General features: G+C 34.1%; 1 protein-coding gene and 1 long non-coding RNA gene across 2 annotated transcripts; both read right to left on the bottom strand.

The window, feature by feature from the left end:
• Positions 1 to 477: 477 nt before the first annotated feature.
• LOC143084863 (uncharacterized) lies at positions 478 to 4600 on the bottom strand. The gene is made up of 4 exons (XR_012981190.1): positions 4400 to 4600; positions 2772 to 2928; positions 1894 to 1971; positions 478 to 565 (listed from the first exon to the last, which is right to left on the bottom strand). It is a non-coding gene; the product is annotated as an uncharacterized LOC143084863 (long non-coding RNA).
• A 7950-nt stretch (positions 4601 to 12550) lies between these two features.
• On the bottom strand, positions 12551 to 13345 carry LOC143042941 (uncharacterized). The gene has a single exon (XM_076215445.1). The coding sequence runs from the start codon at positions 13343 to 13345 to the stop codon at positions 12551 to 12553; it is 795 nt and encodes a 264-aa protein (XP_076071560.1).
• Positions 13346 to 22437: the final 9092 nt, after the last annotated feature.

Here is a 22437-nt window from a genome sequence, read left to right as displayed (position 1 = left end):
CTTGTAAATAATTTTAATAAAAAATGCAAATGTTGAAATAAAAGAGCAGTAATTCATTTTTTTACTTTAAAAAATAATCAAATTCAATAAACCAAACCACTTCATTTTAAGGGTTCCCCCCTTAAACTGAAAACTGTCAACTATAATTCAAAAGTAAACATGAAGGTATTTTTGTTCTTGCAAATTCCAAAAGTGTACCTTTGAATTGGTCCTTATTAAAATTTAAAGAAATTTTTATTGATATCTCTCAATTTTGTGTCATATGCCCTTAAGTAAAAATCCATGCAAGTTCTGTACATTTCTTGTAACAAGGCCTCTCTGATTTACTTGGACCTCAGCTCTTTGCCCTGTGCATTCAGCTGTCTCTGGTATTTACAGTCTAGTAAATGACTTTAGTTTATCCATGTAAGATTTAAAATCTTGTGACAGTCAAATCCCAGTTGTGATCAGGCGAGTTTATCTACAGAATCACTGTCCCAACAATTTGTATGGCCTTTCTAAGTTTGTCCTTTTCTGACACTGGCAGTTTCTTGGCTTAAAGGGCCTTAGCTCTATTTTGTAGCTTCTGTAATAAAGTAATAAAAAAAAATGTTTAATTTTATTAAATTGACAAGTGATATATATGTGACAAAAGCAATAATTTTCTGCATGCAATTATTCTATCTTAATGCAGTTGTAATCAAAATCATATATTTAAAAGATATTCTAATGAGTGACCCAAAAATATCTCGTGGAATAACTCTATAAAAAGAATAGCTAGAAGTTGTGATAAATTTTCTATTTTCAATGGACCATGAAATTGGGGTCAAACCATTAATTTATCCTTAGAAAGATCATATCATAAGGCACATGTATATTTATTTTTAAGTTGATTGGTCGTTAACATCATTAACAACTATCCTGACCAAAAACTTTTACCAAAACTTGAACCTAAAGCAGAACAGATGAAAGAATAAACAAACAAAAGCATGGATCATTAAACATAAACCCCTTCTACTATTGTAGGCTGGCATAACAATTTATTACAACTATTACACATTGTGATTTATTTATCAACATCAAAAAAATTATTGATTTGTATCAGTTTAGTTTTTCAATTATATTTTAAAACTAACTCCTTCTATCATTGTTTGGTCTTATTCATGGTGTAGAATATATACAACTTTTATAATTTAATGTGTGATCCCCTCAGGGGTTCAGGCTTATATTTTGGCAAGTGTTTGATGTGTCTATGGGCACTATATATGGAGGTCTAAAATTAGGTAGCACCCCATTTTTTCCCTAGGGAGATTGATATTGGAATAGCTCATTATTGAGTTTGTTGTCTTTATCAATTTCAATATAAATCACAATATCAGGTACAGCAATTTTTTTTTTCTTTTGACATATAAGAAGTATTTGTAAATAGTATTAAAATACAATCAGCTGTATACAATATAACCAAAACAAAAATCTGAGACTGGATTACTGCCCTTTTATCTATTTATTATTTGATCTATAAAATAATATTTTAATCAATAGAAATGTGAAAATTTCAAACAAGATTTAAGTCAGTTATTGTTTGATTTGGCTAATTCTACTAAATACACAATTATTTTGATTTTTGTTGTTGTTTTTTTTTTCCTGCAATTATTTTGTAACACTCTAATAAAAATGAGTATGAATTCAATCCTCCATGACTCTATTCATGCTATTTGTTAGATATCTCTACTCTCATTGGCAACAACACTTCATCTCCTTATAAATTAATTTTTGCAGGCCTCAACTAACAGTATTTTCCATAAAATATATAAAACAATAAAAAGCTAGTACAATCATGACAATGAGTACTATTAATTTATCCCAAGACTTGGTCTGGTCATGTCAAATTAATGTAATCACCAAATAGCTTACTTCAAAATAGAACCAGCTGCTGTTTTACATGTCCAGACTAGATTGTTTATGCCAATAAGCATCACAAACAGCTGCTTACTGCAAAATAAAACATAAAAAGTTCCTAAAATAAATGTGTATTGCCAGGAGATAATTAAATTTAAACATTCATATTATATTTGTTAAACTTGGTCTAAGGAAAGGGTGTACAGGATTTCCAATACTCAATATATATATATATATATGTCTAGCAGGACGGCTGCAGTGCAGGCGATTTGGTGTCACGATATCACAGTAGCATGGGTTCGAATACCAGCGAGGGAAGAACCAAAAATTTGTGAAAGCAAATTTACATGTACAGATCTAACATTGTTAGGTTGATGTTTAGACGAGTTGTATATATATATATATACATGTATATAGCCCAGGTGGTCGTGTGGTCTAGCGGGACGGCTGCAGTGCAGGCGATTTGGTGTCACGATATCACAGTAGCATGGGTTCGAATCCCGGCGAGGGAAGAACCAAAAATTTGCGAAAGCAAATTTACAGATCTAACATTGTTGGGTTGATGTTTAGACGAGTTGTATATATATATATATATATTACAATGTTTGGCTATTTGAAACATTATGATCACATGCATATATGTATATATTCTGACAGACATTTCAACATACATGTAATATACATAAGGTATATTTATAGATTTTAACAAGGCTAAGTAAGTATATAAGCTGATAATACTAAAAAGGCATACATGTAACTCTATCTTTTATCAAAGACAATGGCACGTCTCTATTTGAATTACATGACTTACAATGTACATTTATATCTTTTGAAAGATTTTTAAAATCATAAATTCAGAAAATGTAGACAAAATATATATATACAATATATACCTTTATATGTGAAGGAACATGGATGGCTGTTGTATTCCCTTATCTTTGAGCATCTGTTTCTGCTTGAAATCGATTCTCTGTAACAATTGGTGCAATTCTTCAATTTTTTCACTGTCATCAAGATTTCTGTTTGGGAATCCATCATCTTCTTTATTAGCTAAGTAAAATAAAAACTTTTTGAGAAAATGTAAATATTCAACATGATGTTCATACAAAATGATATTAAGTTTAAATTCTTTTATATAAATGCCTTTTAAACTTGAGTCGCTGAACTGTAGTAACATGTATATGTTACAGTAAATAGGTGAAATTAGGAATTACATGTAATTACTAAACACTTGAAGTTGGTCAAAAATTATCTGTATTATAATGCTCAACTTAAACTATTTTGGATTAAAACTAAAGTTACTCTGATTTAACCAAATATTTGAAAGTCCATATTTATTTAAGATATTTTTTATACATATCAACCATTCAAAATTTTAAGAGTACTAACTGATCTTCTAGTTAGTATTACACAGCTAAAACAATGTTGTATTATGGTCAGGTGATCAAAAGTTATGGTTGTTTTAGCAGTCAGTAAATAGGTGTAAATATTCATTTTAAATTTAGTAATTACTGGTAATAACTGGGCCGTTTAAGGAATTACTTGTATTAACTAAGTGCATCAGGAATTACCTGTAATTCCTAAATTTTAGTAATTACATGTAATTCCTAATTTCACCTATTTACTGTAACATATATATAAACAGTATGTAAAGTTTTGAAATGTTTCCAAAAAAATACTCAATAATCATAATATAAATGAAGGAAGTATGGTAACCTACATGTATGTATCATTTGTTTGGATATAGTAATTGGATCAACATCAGTTGGTCTTTAGCGGATAGCATTTATTTTGGAAACATACCACATTGTTTACTTTAATCTAATTAATCTTCATATACAACATGTACAATGTACATATACATGTATCTTAGTTTTCTCGTTTGAATTGTTTTACATTGTCATATCGGGGCCTTTGTGGTATGGGCTATGCTCATTGTTGAAGGCTGTACAGTGACCTATAGTTGTTAATGTCTGTGTCATTTTGGTCTCTTGTGGACAGCTGTCTCATTGGCAATCATACCACATCTTCTTTTAATATATCATTAAGCATTTGAATCACAGGCACTTGTTTCTATCCATTGGAAGACCCACTATCAACGTATATTTTCGAGAAGGTACCCAAGTAATTTTTTCACCTCTCCGCTTAAAACCATTATTTCTGGTAAATATATACGTTAATAGTGGGTCTTCAAATGGATAGAAACAAGTGCCTGTGATTTGAATTTATACCAATATCAAGGGTACAACTGATATGTCACCTGGGTAAGTAAGGTACATGTACCTATAGAACAAGTCAATTATCCAATAATCTTAAAAACTATAGCACAGTTTGTAATTATTCCGTGACAATAAACAATAATTTGGTTTGCACGACGCTTTGACCATGTCCCCTCCTTTTTAAATAAGGTTTTGGGAATAAAATATATTGGGCATGCATCTATCAGATTAATCATAAAAAGTAAATTGATTGTGTAAGGTTATGTAATATATAATGATCTATATTAAAGTAATGCGGTTACCAAATCGAAAATCATGTTGAATTTGAAGTGTGTTCTTCTTTTGGGATTTGAAAATCCCGCAACATGACGACTTAAACATTGCTATAATAGAAAACACTCGAGACTACCGAAAGGTGCACGGTCGCACTAAATACCAATAATATGTTATTAAGCCAAATAAAATAATGTATCCTAATTGATAGATTGATATGATGCGTATATAATATAATTGTTTAAAAGATGTGAATAACAGAATAAATGACAGACACATGATCTCCAGAAATTAACTATTAAAGATAATAAAGTATTTTCCTGGTCTACTTTTTGGTCATAACTTACACTGTTATTATAACAACAATACAAAAAAAACGCGGGACATGACCAGATAATAAATATAATTTTTCATACGTACAAATCAAGTTGATCGAGTTACCTGGACTCATAATATTCACATATTAGTATAACCTTTAATATATATTTCTCAAATTATTGCTTTAATAGTAAGCATAGGTACTTGGGTACAGGACATTTTTTTTACCCTACCCTTTTTTTTCCAAAATCTGTTATATTTTCGTTTTCTCACTTTCGTATTATTTATTTTTTTCGCGTCTGTCTGTACGTGTCATTAGAACATAAATACACTACAAATTACTTGGTTTTGCTATTTACTACCAATTCCAAGTTTACTATCCACAGCAGTCACGGATATATTACTAAAGAGAGTGAATTTTAAAATAGAAAACAAAAAAAATAACGGATATTGGAAAAAAGGGGGAGGGTAAAAAAAATGGTGACATCCCATTAGTCTGACAACCATTATTCGGACAGCCCAATACTCCGACAACATGTACTATTGACAGCCCATTATTACGACAACCCATTACTCCGACAGCCCCGCATTATTCCGACAATATGCGTTTTTCTTAGTGTATGGATAAATTTTCTCTAAAAAAAAACCAACTCCGCTCTCTGATATTTGTGGTTGTCCGTTTTGATTTCAATTATTTTTTGCATGCGGACATTAATTTTGTCTCAGTATATTGGAGTTGATACACATGATTATAGCAACTGCTCAGTCCTTAACCTCGCCCCTCTTTCGTTTTGCGTGCCGGTCTAGTTACTTTATTTATCTTTATATTTCGTTGTTTGTGTGTCTACTATCAGTCTGTGCTGTTCTAGCTCGCTATTTCTTGCATGTGTGTCTTGATCTACCTACTTTTCACTAGATCTTCGAATCCCCCTTTTCGCGTATCAGGGGAGTGAGGTTCCCCCACTATGAACTACATAAATAAATAATACATCGGAGTTGGAAAACACTACCCGCCCTCTTTGGTCGCAACACTTTCTCTCCTTGTATCACTCATCTGAGTTTTATTTAAATTTATTTTGTTGCAGAAATAATGGGATAAAGTAGCGTCAGTCAAAATAAGAAAAACAAAGAGACAAATACGTACCCAGAACCTAAAAAATTAGAAGACAAATAGGACGAAATATGTGCTAAGAAAAGATGAGCAATTCCAATCATGATCAATCATGAATACGGTATCATGTTCGGGAATGAAAATCCACGAAATACGGAGACAGTACATGTAGCACTTCTAATAGCGATCGTTCAGACATAATCCGAGAGATGACACTCAATATTTTGTTGGGAGACTGATTTTGTATCCTAAGATTATTTTAAATTCTAGAAAGATATGCCTCTTTTTTAATGATTGGTGGAGATGCAGGACTGCATGATGATTTACAACAAAACTTATTACGAAAAACAAATATGACGGACATGAATATTTCGGCAATTTCTATCTAAATATGCATAAGGAAAAGTGATATCGGGTCAGTGACTGTATATGTCATAGAAATATACAGTCACTCATTTTGACTGCTCAAGTAGAACGAGTGCAGTATAAAAGACAATAACAAACTAGTAGAATAAGACAATGTGTGACATTCTTGTCCTTGTGTCTTTGTCAAATTGTTTAATTGTAAAAACTTAGTAATATGTGTTTTGTGGGAAACTTATTTTTCATTTAAAAATTGGTTTCAAGAAGAAACATATTTAGATATCATTGATTTTAAGAAAGGTAATTTATATGTTAATTCAGAATCGGTGCTCTTCCATTACATGAAGAATCGAAAATGCTAAATACTCAAAAAATCGTATTGTACAGCTGATAAAGTTTAGGATGAGCGTCATTTTTCAATCGAATGCTCACTTCATTATAATTTGAGGGAGGAATTCTTTCGCCATATTTCTAGCACATATCAGAACTTTAAAACGTTAGACAATTATGATTAATTTCGAAGTGAACACAAGAAAACTTTACTATTATGGAGAAAAAAAATGAGGATCATATCGTTAGTTCTTTTGAATAATGTAGTACATGTCTGGATACTGACTGTTAATTGATATTAATACGTATTTTTTTTTATATTTTGTCTTAGCTCCGATTGTGACTGAGGCTTATAGTGCTATAAATATAATTATATCATATTAGTATTGTAATGTCTTAATGTTGACACAATCATTAGACCGCCGCTTCGAAAAAGTGGGGGTATACTGTTTTATCTCTGTCTGTCCGTCCGTCCAACCGTCCATCCGTCAGTTCGCCGCCCGTCCCATAACTATTTTCGTTGCATCTTTTTCATGAACTACATTACAAGGATTTCTGAAAGGTTTATTGAAGTCAGTTATATCGTGTGATGCTTTTTCAAACTCATTACTCATTACATGACAGCCAAGTTGAAAACTTTTGTCACATTTTTCTCAGGTACTACAATACCTTGATTTCTGATATTTAACTTCAAGGTTTATATAAGTCAGTTATACTGTGTAATGCTTTTTCAGATTCACAACTCAAAAACTTACTATCTACCGAAATCTTTGGACAGGGTATCATCAGTAGCTCGCGCCATCAATGCTTGTTGTTGATTTACATAGATCCTTTAATTTGAAAAATAAAATATTATTTTCTGTTTTATTCTATATACAGATTTCGAATTGAGAATTAAAATTGAAAGTATACGAACTACCTTATTATATATATGTATTATATATACGGAGTTATTTCTTAAAATATGTTATTACAAATATAAACGTAATAATACAGACAGACACATTTTATTTTACCCTGATATCCTGATATTTGACTTGATAAGTGTCGGAATTATAGGTTGTCGGAGTATTGGGCTGTCGGAGCAATGGGTTGTCGGACTATTGGGTTGTCAGACTAATTGGTTGTCGGACCAATAGGCTGTCGGACTAATGGGCTGTCGGGATAATGGCGTGTTACCAAAAAAAACAAAGTTCCGATGATAGTAAGACCCTTATTACTATACACATCCTTGATTCATGACAGTGATATATGCATTATAAACTGTATACAGAAATATACAAGATATTGACTTCTAAATTAACTTAATGTTACCTCAGTTACTGACTTCATGTTGACATTATTGTGTAATGTTGGTGTTAAATGAGATAGGTGTTGAAATTTTTCGTCGAATAACTGAATTTAGTGTGTCGATATCTACTGATCCTCCACATGCCCCGGGCAAATCCAGAGGCGCTAACCGGGCATTCTTTTGCATCTGACCGAGAAGACTTTCAGAAGGACTGTATAGACGAATCTTTAATTGTTTTAGAACCTTCTTCAGACCCGAGTCTTGCATGGAGATGGACACTGATATACTTAAGTACTGGTACATTGTATTAACGATTTCACTACGAGGAATATCATCATCTTCAGAATGTGAGAGACAAGCAAATCCACCAGACGACATAAACAGACAGACTTAGTCAATGATGCAAATAATATTCTTGTATACTTGTAGCCAGACTGGTATATATATATATAAGCAGACTGGTGGACGTGTAGGACATGAAGGCAAACTGTTAGAAACGTAATCTGGCGGGTAAACATGTATATCGACTTGTAAACACGGAGACAGACTGACGGACACATAGAGACCGCGGTTAAAACGTAGTGACTTGTGGACATAGTCAGACTGTTGAAAATCATATGGACAGACTAGGGGGCTATAAGAAAGACTTGTGAAAGTAAAAACAGACTAGTGGATAATTGAAAAACTGGTGAACATGTAGACAGACTTGTGCAAATGTAAATTGACAGAAAATATTTGTCAGCCTAAAAATCTAATTCTAACTCTATTGGGTTTGATTTTCAGACTTACATTAGACATTATTTTATTAAACCAATCATGGACCCTTGTCAGGCAAGATACAAAAACATCATGCAGTGATTATATAAACATTAGTGAAATACACAATATTATAAGTAATACACAAATAATAAATTGATAACATGAGCAATGTAGGATATAATTACATGTATATGAATACGAAATCTATATTCTTTGGTGGGGGGGGGGGGTATTATGTTGTAGGCAAGCTAGGGTAACAGTTATCAAAGCCCCCCCTTTTTTTTTCAAATAAACGATTTTTTTTTATTAATCTTCATTTTGTCGGATTAGAAATGTTCTATGATCTCATTTATGATTTAAGTATAAACTAAAGGACACTTTTTTACTTGGTTGTGCTATAATGGATTTAGTATTACCATTTTTTTCAGTTAAGAACAAAAATGAAAATAATGGATTATTTAAGGTTTTCTCATTAAAATATTCAACATAATGATTCTTTATTTGCAAAACAAACAAAAAACAATTTTGATTATTGCAAATACATAGACTTACATCACTAAACAAACATAATGAAAAATTGTAAGGTTAAATTAAGTGTAATATTTCCAAAATAAATTCAACATCATGTCAGCTCATCGGGTCAATTTAATTAGCCGGATATCGTTGCCTTTACCAATTATTTCACACCACATTTTACACTAGTTTAACAAATAATTCATACTTTTTATACTGATTCAGAAGCGTTGTCTATGTGGTTTATTTATTATAAAAGTTGTAGGTCACTGGGTCATTATCAAACACTACAGGAAATTAAACAATGTATAAATTTGTCTTTGGTATACACGTCTATATACTATACTGACTAATATAAGTTCAGCAGCGCATATTTTAATATATTTCAACAAATAAACAATACATATTGTCTGTGTGTGTGTTACAAGTATGCAAGTGATCTAATTATTACAGGAAATAAATGGAACCATAATGCGTGATTTTCTTTACTTGAAAATGGAAAAACTTGACAGAAATTAAGATAGATTTGACTTGAATGTATCTGTTGTTTTACCTTTTTTGTAAAGCAGTATATTTTGAATTTGTTAATAGTATAGAATTTTTTATTAATCTAATCAAGAACCCATAAAGGGCATCATTTTACAACACAATATGTTAGTATACTAGTATATATAATGCGACGTAGGTAAAGATTTTTCTTTATAAAATATTGTCATTTCCAATTTTAATGAAAACACATTATGTGGTCAAGAGGATAGCGTTGAAAAACTAAAAAAATGTTTGCACTTCGCCATTTTTTAAGTTAAATGGTCAGTTTCATTTGGCCTTATTAACATTTTTTAGTCGAGCGTCACTGATGAGTCTTTTGTAGACGAAATACCCGTCTGTCGTGAATGTAAAATTTCAATCCTGGTATTTATGATGAGTTTATTTACCATATTTACAAATATCTTTCTATTAAATATACCAACCGAGCTATACACTAGCTGTTGGCGCTTTTAATCTTGGTTGCAGTATTGAAAATAAATTGTAAAAATGAAACAATGTTACTTTTCTTAAAAGAGGATTTACGTATTCAGCTTCTTTTTTTAGAGTGAATGGCAATATATTTGTATTTTTTTTAAACAAATACATGACAGGGTGCTGCCTGAACTAAAGTGAGGGGTATCTCCAGTCAGTTATTCCCTTTATGGTATATAATCAATAAAAAAAAATCCCACAAACGGGGGACCCGGCCCCCCCCCCCCCCCCCAAAAAAAAAATTGGATCCGCCTATATCAACCGAGCTATACACTTGCTGTTGGCGATTTTAATCTTGGTGTTATTTAACATTTGCAGCTATTGAGAATAAATTGTAAAAATGAAACAATATTACTTTTCTTAAAAGAGGATTTACGTATTCAGCTTCGTTTTTAGAGTGAATGGCAATATATATATATATATATATATATATATATATATATATATATATATATATATATATATATATATATATATATATATATATATATATATTTATATATTTTTTAACAAATACAGGACATGGTGCTGCCTGACCTAAAGTGGGGGGTCTCTCAAGTCAGTGAATCCTTATATAGTATATAATCAATAAAAAAAATCCCACGAAAGGGGGACCCCCCCCCCCCCCCCCCCAACTGGATCCGCCTATACCAACCGAGCTAAACACTTGCTGTCGGCGCTTTTAGTCTTAAGCTATTGAAAATAAATTGTAAAAATGAAACAATATAACTTTTCTTAAAAGAGGGTTTAAGTATTTAGCTTCGTTTTTAGAGTGAATGGCAATATATTTTTTTTCTTTTAACAAATACATGACAGGGTGCTGACTGACCTAATGTGGGTGGGGGTCTTTCAAGTCAGTGATTCCCTATATGGTATATAATCACTAAAAAATCCCACGAGAGGGGGACACGCCCCCCCCCCCCCCCCCCCACTGGATCCGCCTATACCAACCGAACTATACACTAGCTGTTGGTGCTTTTAATCTTGGTGTTATTTAACATTTGCAGCTATTGAAAATAAGTAAAAGAGACAACGACTCGAAAACAAGCAGACGATAGACGAAGGCAATTGGGTCTTCAACGCGGCGAGAATTCCACGCAAAATACGGATATAACAGAAAATGTTCTATAATTGCCGATCCGACACATGTATTGTAACTATCCATGCACCCATCGATTCAATCGAAAAACTCGACGTACGACCTTCGACAATAAACCAACACATGCGAAATGTATATACGTAACAATTTATAAAATGTCCCGATGTGACAAAATGTGAAACAATAGCATAGAGTATGTAAAAACAAGAACAAAACAAAAAACAAAATTTGATAGAAAGCAACCATTGCATCCCTGAAAAATAACTTTCAATTCAGAAACTCAAATGTATTACGATCTTAGAAATCTTAGAATTCATGCCTATAAAGCTGAAGAGAAATGTTTAAGCATACTGAGCACTATGAGGTTTTGATTTTTTATAAGTATCAACTGCAATTTCAAGCTTATTTTATGACCTCACTTTCATCGAAGGGTATATTAATGTATCGCCTACAGGTTCGTTCGTCTACCCGTTCGTCTGTTCGTCAAGCTATAGATTGGTTTGTCTGGCTATCACCTCGTACAGTTTTTGAGTTGCAACTGAAACATTTTAAGTCAAATATCCTCAAAATTCAAGGTAGTTGGATACATTTTATTATAAATGCAGAGAGAGATCATGGTTTGTCCTGCTTCCTCTTCCGACATTTTTTTAACTATAAATTTATAGTTTTAATTAATATTTCAGAGGTTGCCTGAACATACAATTGAGATGTTCATGCATGTATTCCTATATATGCATCTTGATTTTTGTCAAATATTCTTAAATGCCAGGAAGTTGAACCTTAACAATTATGTATATAACCAGCATCTATAGAGCTACTCCTACATTTTTTTAAGCAACGACCTTGATATCTTGGCGTATCAAGGAATGCGGTAGCAGGTGGGCCTCCCCCCTTTTTTTGTTATTGATTATAAAGAGAAGCACTGAAACATGACTGGCACAGGCCCCCTTTTCGGCAGTACTGAGACCCACTTTTGAAAATTTCTAGTTCCGCAACAGGGATGTTTATACGCATAATAGTGATGTGCAAGTCCATATTTAGTCTTAGATACATGATTTGTTTTATTAGTTGTTGGTGGCTTTGAACTAGCTGTCAGTTAACTGCGAGTACTTTGAGATATGTTCCTATAGTGTCTTTTTGTTGGGGGATGAACAAGTACCCGGCCACGTCCACTTGTAGTTTTGTCATCTGATGAGTTAAGCCATTTTCAAACGATTTTAATAGTTCGTTCTTATGTTGTTCTGTTATACTATTGTCCCATGTTAAGTGCATGGGGTTGGGATCCCGCTAACAGGTTTAACCCCGCCACATAATATAAGAATGTGCCTGTCCCAAGTCAGGAGCCTGTAATTCAGTCTTCTTCTTATCGTTCGCCTTTACACTTGAATACCAGTCTCCTCAACAAATCTGGTGGTCTTCTGTAGGGAATCCACTGGTCCGTATAGCTTCTCTTCGAGTGATGTTACTGAGTGCCATATCTTATCTCTCAATGCCTGATGGAGATTGCATGACTGTAGGAGGTGTGCTGTATCCTGCTCTGCTTCTCCACAAGGACACATAGGAGATGGAACAACTTTCATGACTTTGTGTAGATGTAGGTTGAGTCTGTTGTGTCCTGTCCTCAGTCTAAAGATGGTGGTTTGTTCAGATCTTGTTAGCTGGTGGTAACTATCTTGTTGCTGTGGAGTGTTGAACAGAGATTTTATGATAGTCTTCATCTCTGAAAAGCAGACTGGATTTTCTTCCTGTTGTTGTTCAGCACCATACTTTGCCAATCTGTCGGCTTGTTCATTACCCCAAACTCCGCAGTGTGAAGGGATCCACTGAATAACTGTTGTCAGACTTTTGATGTTGTATAAAGCTTGTTGGAGTTGAGGCAGCTTGTCGTTCTTCAAAGCTTGTAGAACAGAGAGGGCATCAGTCAGGAATACTACTTGAGATGTATCATCGATTTTGTTTAAGATGGAATGTGCAGCATGAGTAATGGCTTCTTCTTCAGCTTTGTAGTTTGAACAATGTAGGCCTGTTGGTATTGCCTCTGATTGTTGATCTCCATTGGGGTACTTAATGTATATACCAGCCCCTCCATTTGTTGTGGCATTTGTGGCTGACCCATCTGTATATACTCTTACCCAAGTTTCTGAAGGATACTGTTCTTCAAGCATACTCATTGTAAGTATTTTCTTTACATTACTAGTCTGTTCATCTCTGGTGGTAATGAGCGGAACTGAGGTCTGGATGGTGACATTTCCAAGTTTTTCTTCACAAGGGGTATTATTCATTGTGAAAACTATGGGTTCTATATATTTTGGTAGGGCTTCCTGGTGTTTTCTTTGCAATGCTCTTGTCTCTAATGTAAAGCTGGATCTTTTCAGTCTGCCTGATGAGAGTTGTTTTAGTCTGGTATTCATTGGGTGGTCTTGTGAACACTGATATTTGGTGGCCTGTATCATGGCTTTGCACTCCCTTCTCTTTCCTAATGGGGGTATGTTTGTTATATCCTCCATACTTTTTATTGGTGTTGATTTCATAGCACCTGTGATGATACGTAGTGCCTGATTCTGAACTTTGTCTAAAGTCTGATGGTGAGACTTGGCTGCAGTCATCCAAGCGCTAGATCCGTATTCAAGGTGTGGTCGTACATTTCCTTGGTAGACAGATTTCAAGATTTTTTCATTTGCACCCCATTTTGTTCCTGCTAGTTTCCTCATGATGTTCAATTTTCTCCTAGCTTTAGCTTCAGCTGATGTTATATGTTGCTTCCAGGTCATTCTTTTGTCAAAAGTTACCCCAAGGTATGTTTGTTGGTCTTCCATTTTAAGTGGGGTATCATCCAAAGTCAGTTTGACAGATTGTGTTTTTGGAGAGAGTGTGAAGAGTGTTCCTGTTGTTTTTTCTCTGTTGATGGTAACACACCACTGCTTTGCCCATGTGACTATAATATCTAAAGCTGTTTGTATTCTATATTTAGCTGTAGATGCATACTCTTCTGAGCACCAGAGAACAAGATCGTCTGCATAAAGTGCTGATTGTACCCCTTTTGGTAGCTCTGGTACTAGGTCGTTCATAAAGAGTATGAATAGAGTTGGTGGTAATACTCCTCCTTGTGGGACCCCTTGTTTTAAGAGTACTTTCTGTCCACATTGCCCATCTACCAGCACTCTTGCTCTTCTATTATACAAGTAAGATTTGGTCCATTTGTACATTCTTCCACTGATGCCATATCTAAGCATTTTTGCAAGGAGTCTATCTTTCCATACCTTATCAAATGCTCTTTGAAGATCTACAAAGACAGCCAACGTTACTTTTTTGGATTGGAAGGCATCTTCTACCACCTGGGATAGATGTGTAGTCTGGTCTTCTGTGCTTTTGTATTGTCTAAAACCAGCTTGTTCATTTCCAATGATGTTCTCTGATTCTAAGTACATGTGCATGCGCTTGTTTATTATGCGCTCCAACAATTTACAACAGCTGCTTGTTAGGCTTATAGGACGGTAACTTGAGGCTTTTGACTTGTTCTTTCCTTTCTTTAGTATTGGCATCATTATTGCGTCCTTCCAGCATTGTGGGACTTGCCCTTGTCTCCAGCTAAGATTGAATATGTCCAGCAGAGTATTTAGTGATGAGTTCCCTAGGTGTTGTAGCATCTCATTTGTGATGTTATCTGGACCTGGAGACTTTTTCTTCTTAAGCTTTCTTATAGATTGTTTCATCTCAGACATTGTGATGTCAGTCTGCATGATATCATGTGCTGGTGTTTCCTTTCTTTCTCTAATTTCGGTTCTTATCTCTTTTTTATGTGAGGTTGGGATGTTAGTATTGCTTACTTCTTCATAACCTTTTGCAAATGTATTTGCAGCAGCTTTTCCTGTGATTGTTTTTCCTTCATCTTCTAGTGTTATCTTTTGGCCTTTACTTCCCTCATCATTTAGAGCTTTTGTCAAGTTCCACAGTTTTGTTGTATCCTTCTCCATGTTCAGAGATGATGTTTTTTCTCTCCATCCTCTTCTCTGGCATTCAAGTTTTGTTTTGAGGTGTTTTGCCTTGCTTTGTTGAAGTTTGATGTTATTCTCCTGGCTGGGGTTTGATTCAGCCTCTTCTCTTGCTCTTGTGAGTGCATCATGTGTTTCTTGAATTTGATTGGACCAGTATGGCTTGTAGTCCTTTCTCACACCCCTTGGTATACTTTCTTTTGCCGCTCTTACTATGCTTGTATTGAAAATGTTGACAACATTGTTGATGTTCTTTCCTTCAATAACTATGTCCTTTGTAAGTTCATTTGCTCTTGTTTCAAATTTTCCCCAGTTTGCCTTCTTGTAATTCCATCTTGGTAATTGAGCATCAATAGTAGTTTTTGTTCCTCTGATGGATAGTATGACTGGGCGATGGTCACTGCCCCCTAGCTAATCACATACCTTTCTACTGATATTCTGGTGTATATCGTCAGTACAGAAAGCTAGGTCTGGTGTAGTTGTTGTGTGCCAGCGGCGAGAATAGAAGGTTGGTGTATCAGTTGGATCATTGACAAGGATAAGATGGTGTTCATCTTGCCAATCTTCTATGGTTTCTCCTCTTTTGTCTATTGTGGTGTATCCCTAGCTATGAGATTGGCTGTTAAAATCTCCTACCATGAGAAAGTTACTGTCTGATGTCTGTATGGTATCTAGGGAGAGTTTTTTATCATTTGGACAATAGAAGTTGACAATGTTGTAAGAGCTTTGCCCGATGGTGACTTTGCTTTCAAGATATTCTGCTTCCTCCATATATGTTTTAATCTCCCTGGCATTTATGTTGTTTCTTACTAGGGTCATAACACCTCCTTTCTTTCTTTCTTTTCTGTCACTCCTGAAAACTTGGTATCCTCTGACTTTAAAAGGTTTTCCTTCTTGCAAGTGTGTTTCCTGAATACAGCAGATGTTAATGTTATTTTCATGTAGAAAATGCTGCAGTTCATCTCTTTTGTTGGATGCCCCTTCTGCATTCCAGTGCATGATGTTAATGACTGGTTGTTCTTTCAACTTTGGCTTGGTGTTTTTCCGGCCAGTAGCTCTTCTTGTTCGTCCCCTGACTCCACAGGACGAAACAAAGGTACCTCCAGTAGCATTTGATGGGTTCCTTCGAGACAGGGAACCCGGCACTGCACCTGCCTGGTGGGTCCTCACAGGGCGAGCACCATATCGATTGGTTGTGATTTCAAGTGTCATTATGGCTGTTTGTGCGTGGTATTGTGGTCTGTTAAGAGTGCGCTATATAGCCCAACACCGCCGTCTTCAGCACTCTAGGTTTTCTGTAGGGGTTACCTCACCCTTAACTTCTGAACAAGTGATCTGATCCTGGAAGTACAGGAAGGATGTTGCAGATTCCTAAATCTGGATTTTCCTCGAGGTTGTCTCCTGAAGCCTTTCCCTGGCGTACGGGTATGGCCGCAAGGCAGCGGAGGTTTTGAGTCAGAGTTTTCCTTCTCCTGTGTAATTCAGTGGTTGTCGTTTGTTTATGTGTTACATACTAGTATTTTTTTTTTCGTTCAATGTTTTATATAAATAGGGCCGTTAGTTTTCTCTTTTGAATGGTTTTACATTGTCATTTCGTGGCCTTGTATAGCTGACTATGCGGTATTGGCCTATCTTATTGTTGAAGCCCGTAGGGTAACCTATAATTATTAATTTCTGTGTCATTTTGGTCTCTAGTGGAGAGTTGTCTCGTTGGCATTCATACCTCATCTTCTTTTATATATATATAGGATATTTTTTTCAAATATACATTCATATACATTATAACTAATAATTGGACTAAATCAACTATGGCTGGGGTATTTAAACGTGTCTTATAGACACACATAATTTACGTTTTACTTTTGTATTGCTTTTTGCTAAATGAAATGTATGCAAACCTATGTTGTTTTATGCAGTGGTGTCACAAGGGGGATGGGGAGGGATCTTCTGCATGCATATGTAGTTCCTAAAATTTTATACTATATTCATTTAAATCTGAATTACCCGGCATAGTTTTCTCGTTTGAATTGTTTTACATTGTCTTATCGGGGCCTTTTATAGCCGACTTTTATGTAGTCTTTCTAAAACATTCGATGAACATCTTTTCATTTTCGCCAATACATTATTTTTTTTCATTCGCCCAAATTTTAGATACATGGCATAAACACACACTAGTTTTAAAATTAATAAAAAAAACACACTTCTTTCTGCTATTTGCACCCGCCTTGTTCGCCATGGGACATGACTGTGTGATAATCATATATAGGCGATTTGATATAACTTATAATTTTTTTGTGAACGGGATGACGATTGGAATTCATTTTATAATCGTGTCAAAAATATCGCTCTAATATATATTTTGACAACCTGGCAGTCAGCACTGTTCTTCTTTATATTTCTTAAATGTACCACCCTACGGCGACATGCGTTGCGGTAGACATAAAACTTTTTCATGGGCGTCCGAACGTGTCCGTGTTTCTGTCCAGCCACCTCTCATGTAAAATTCTTGTCAATTGTGAATCAAACTTATATATTTCAGAGATGAATCGTCACAAATGGCTCGGACCAGTATTGAATTTTAACATTTTTTAAAATTTTTGATCTCTCTTTTGCACCGATTATTATTACTATTATCATCATTATTATTACAAACCTATACTGTTCGCTATTTATATACACATGTTATAAATTGTCATAATAATTGTTGTTCCTTGCAAATAGGCTGCTGTCGTTTTCATCTGGCGCAGAAATAACCGGTGTGTGTGTGGGGGGGGGGGGTGGGGGGGGATGGGGGGGGGGGGTCCAGTCTGTTGGGCTAGTAGAGAGAAAACTCAAGTGAAATTGGTAAATGGCTATCGCAGTTTTGCGGTGACCATTCCTTCCCCCATGAAATCGAGGATTGCTTCACGTTTGACATTATGTCTGACGCTCGAAGCCGTCATCCATGCATTCTAAGATGTTGTACTTGTATATGCTGAACTTCAAGTTAGCCATCTCATTGCTGGTCGGCTGCACGCATTGAAAACTGTAAGAATAACGGTGCAGTTTTTCATGGATGTAAACAGAGTGCTTTTATCTTAATTTTACTGGTATGTTTTTAAACAGTTATACCATTGGCATTGTCCCACGTTAGGGCGATGGTTGGGATCCCGCTAACATGTTTAACCCCGAAACATTATGTAATGTGCCTGTCCCAAGTCAGGAGCTTGTTATTCAATGGTTGTCGTTTGTATATGTGTTTCATATTTGTTTTTCGTTCATTTATTGTACAAAAATTAAGCCGTTCGTTTTCTCGTTTGAATTTTTTTACATCGTCAGATAGGGACCTTTTTTAAGCTGATTATGAGGTATCGACTTTGCTCATTGTCGAAGGCCAAATGGTGACCCATAGTTGTTAATTTCTGTGTCATTTTTGTCTTTTGTGGGGAGTTGTTTCATTGGCAACCATACCACATCTAAATTCTTTTTTATAATCCTGCTCGGAAGCCTACTTTCACCTCCTCTTGAGTATGTTACAACAGTTATATACATGTTATGATTGACAATTTATAACTTATGTACTGGCTAACGGAAGAGATTTATAATGATCAAAACGACCCTGTAAGTAACATGTACACAAACAACGCAAATGAAACACAAATTCGGCAAAAAAGAAATAAAAAAAAATCAGCGCAAAAGAAATGCAGATCAGACCTGTGCAAATGATGAGTAATCAATGATAGCGTTAAATTAGAATTTGAATGTTATGGGCCCATATCATGGTTTAAAAGAATTAGGGACCAAAAACTGGCCATAATAAGCAAAACAACGTTTTTCTGGTTTCCGGACAATAACTTGTGTAAAAGTGTATTGATATCTATAAAATTATACTACAAATATTTGCACAACGGAGGGAGGGTTGGGTTTTATTTTGTTGGTTATAGCTCAAACCGTTCAGGAGTAAAGTGCAAACAAGAATGTAAACACAATACACGGATGTCCAACTCGCACTATCATTATCTATTTTCAGTAGATGGTGAAATTGGGGCCAAAACTCTAATTTGGCATTAAAATTAGAAATATCATAGTATAGGGAAAATGTGTACTTAGTTTCAAGTTGATTGGACTTCAACTTCATAAAAAAACTACCTTGACCAAAAACTTTAACCTAAAGCGGGACAGACGGACGACGAACAGACGAACGGACGTACAAAGCAGAAAACATAATGCCCCTCTGCTAGCGTTGGTGAAGAATACAAATGGGTATTTTTAATGATTTTCGGAATATCAGTATACTAGTAATAATATCTATAATTTAAAGCACAAGATTCATAAGACCCAGAGGCCCCCTCCCCATTTTTGTGGGAACAAAATGGTTGATTGTATAGGGAATCACTGAATCATGACTGGAGCGCCCCCTTTTATAGGTCAGTCGACGGGCCCCTCCTTATGAAAAATTATGCATGGATCCGCCACTGAGGTTTCATTCCACAAAAGAAAGGTTGGGTCGATTTAGGGGTTAAGGATATATTGCTTAAAATTGTTATAATAATAGAGGCCAAAACAAGACTTTTTGAATACTTTGTAAAACCTAGATAGTTATTAATCAAAGAAACAAAAACCCTTTACTTCTCCGAAATCATTCCAACTGAAAATGCCAGTTTAGTTGCACTGCATGAAATGATACGTTTACAAAATTTATTCTCATATTAAATTTCTAGTTTTAAATTTAACTTCTGATTTACGAAGAATTATTTAAGTAGTTTATGAAAATTTAATGCTTTTGTTAAATTTCAGATTTTCCTGAGTTTAATTCCGATTTATGGGTTTTTAAATTTGTTAATTATTTGAAAAATAATACAAGTTTAAATTTGTTATTTAAAAGATTTAAATCTAGTTTACCCTCATTAAACTTTTAGTTTACAGATAGGTTTATATTTTAACAAAAGTACTAATATAAGACAATTTAATTGAATTTAAATTGGATTAAGTAACAAGATTATACGAATGTATTTTTTTCAATAAATTTGAAATTTAATGCCAGTTTTCGTAGCGTGTTTATATCTTGTTTTATTACACAGGACTACTTCTCCTTCTTCTTCTTTGTGCCAACAAGGCTTCAATACTGACGAATACATGGTGTTCAAAGTAAAACCGAGCGATATTAAGAAGAAGAAAAGACAACATTACAATCCGGCTTATAAAAATTGTCCAAACAGAAAAAAATAGAAAGTTTCGTTGCAAATATATCAACAATTTACGTAAGGAAATATTCAAATTTTGATATCCCAAACCTTTTCACAATGACAACCAATGAGGGGTATAGTTAAACCAAGATAAAGGTCGTTCTCGGATTTCCATAGATATTTCTGGTTATTTGTCTCTATAACAGAAAATACAAAACTGACAAGGCAAATGACAAGAGCTTAAATATTTGCTTGATTTCATCGTTTGTTTTTATCGTGTTTTTTTTTTTAGAAATTATTCAGTTCTGATAAGTTTCAACAAATAAATTTATTGAATTATATATGTACAATACAATACACAAATATAATTTTTTTTTTAAAACAAGCAGTTTTGATTATCCCCCTTGTAATAAACTAAATATATTTTGACATTTATGACATTTTGATTACAATTGATAATATTTATAATGATCATATATATACTATTTTTTTCCCGCAACAGTGTACTGTCTCAAGTATTTCGTAAATGTCGTATTACTTTAGTAATATTTATAATGGGATACACTCTAATCTTTTTGTAAACAATATCTGTTTCAGAGGAATTTTTTTTTTAAATTTAGTATCTCCCCTAACATTGCATTGGCAAAGCTTAAAACAATACATATGAAATCTGTCTTCCTCTTCATATTTAATACAAGTTTAAGAATGGTTGGATAATTCTTTATAAATTTAACAAAATTTGCCACACACTAGTATAAAAGGACACACAAAAAAAGTGAGAGCTGTTTTAAGCGCAAATTTTTGAATATTCACGAAGTAAACGGGATTTTTCTGTATTCCGGTTGTATTTGCCCCTGACTTTTTCGTAAATCATATTAGAGGTTTCTCAACATCTTACGAACGGACGAAACTCGACGAACGTATCGTTATGGAGCAGTCATTGTGTGGAGTAAACTATTTCCAACGATATTGTAGAATGTTTAAAGACAACAATAATACTCTTTTTGCAACCTTGCATTTTATTGGTGTGGTTCAAGATAAGTGTTCTGATTGATTTTCTGTTGTTGAATGTTACGTATTCATACGTTGAGTTCGTTTGTTTACATGTCAAATATATGCGTTTGATTTATCTCCCTTACCCATTTAAAAAGAAATTGTTTCTGGTTTCTCGTTTTTTTTTTTTATATATAGATTAGACCGTTGGTTTTCCCATTTGAATGGTTCTACAGTAACACTTGTAATTTTGGGGCCCTTTATAGCTTGTTGTTCGGTGTGAGCCAAGGCTCCGTGTTGAAGGCCGTAAAATGTCGAAGTGTATGGAATTTTTTTTGTCTATGTAAAATGGTTCTAGTATGATTGATTAATACAAAATCTCTTTGTTTTGTTTTGTTTGTCCGCTTTTTAGATAAAAATAAATAGTAGGATCGTTTGTAAATGATGAATTTGTTTGAATTTATTAGGTGTTCAGTTTACACAGATTGAAGCAGTCAAGGTTTGAGTTGTATAAATTGAAAAAAATAGAAGATATGGTATGATTTTCAATGAGACAACTCTCCACAACAGACCAAATGACACAACAATTAACAACTAAAGGTCACTGTACGGCCTTCAAAAATGAGCAAAGTGCATACCGCATAGACTTTTAAAAGACCCCGAACTGGCTATTGTAAAACAATAGAAATAAGAAAATACCGGCTTCATCTATGAACAAAAAATGAACGAAAAAAAGTTAACAAACCAACAAACGACAACCACTGAATTAGTCTCCTCACTTGTAACAGGTACAGTTTGAGACACTACAACATGAGAACGAAATTCGACAAAAGAACGGCTTTAATTTAACCAAGAACTGACACACTTCGTTGCTTCTGCCAAGTTTCGGGAAGATCAGAGAATAAGAAATAAAACAGTTGTTCAAAAATGTAACGTTGGACATCCGTTTTTTCACATAGCTTTGTTGTTTTAATCCTCAAATATACTAGATATTACTAAGCATATGACCAAGAGCTATAAGAACATAAAGGAAAACATATACTGAATAAGTTTTTATAGTGATTAGTGTTTGTTACATTTTATTTTGTTTTGCGGAGGAAATTTCGAAGATTC

This window comes from Mytilus galloprovincialis, chromosome 8, assembly GCF_965363235.1.
Source record: "Mytilus galloprovincialis chromosome 8, xbMytGall1.hap1.1, whole genome shotgun sequence".
Taxonomy (NCBI): Eukaryota; Metazoa; Mollusca; class Bivalvia; order Mytilida; family Mytilidae; genus Mytilus; species Mytilus galloprovincialis.
The sequence above is the reverse complement of the archived record's forward strand: the minus strand, read 5'-3'. Positions and strand labels throughout refer to the sequence as shown.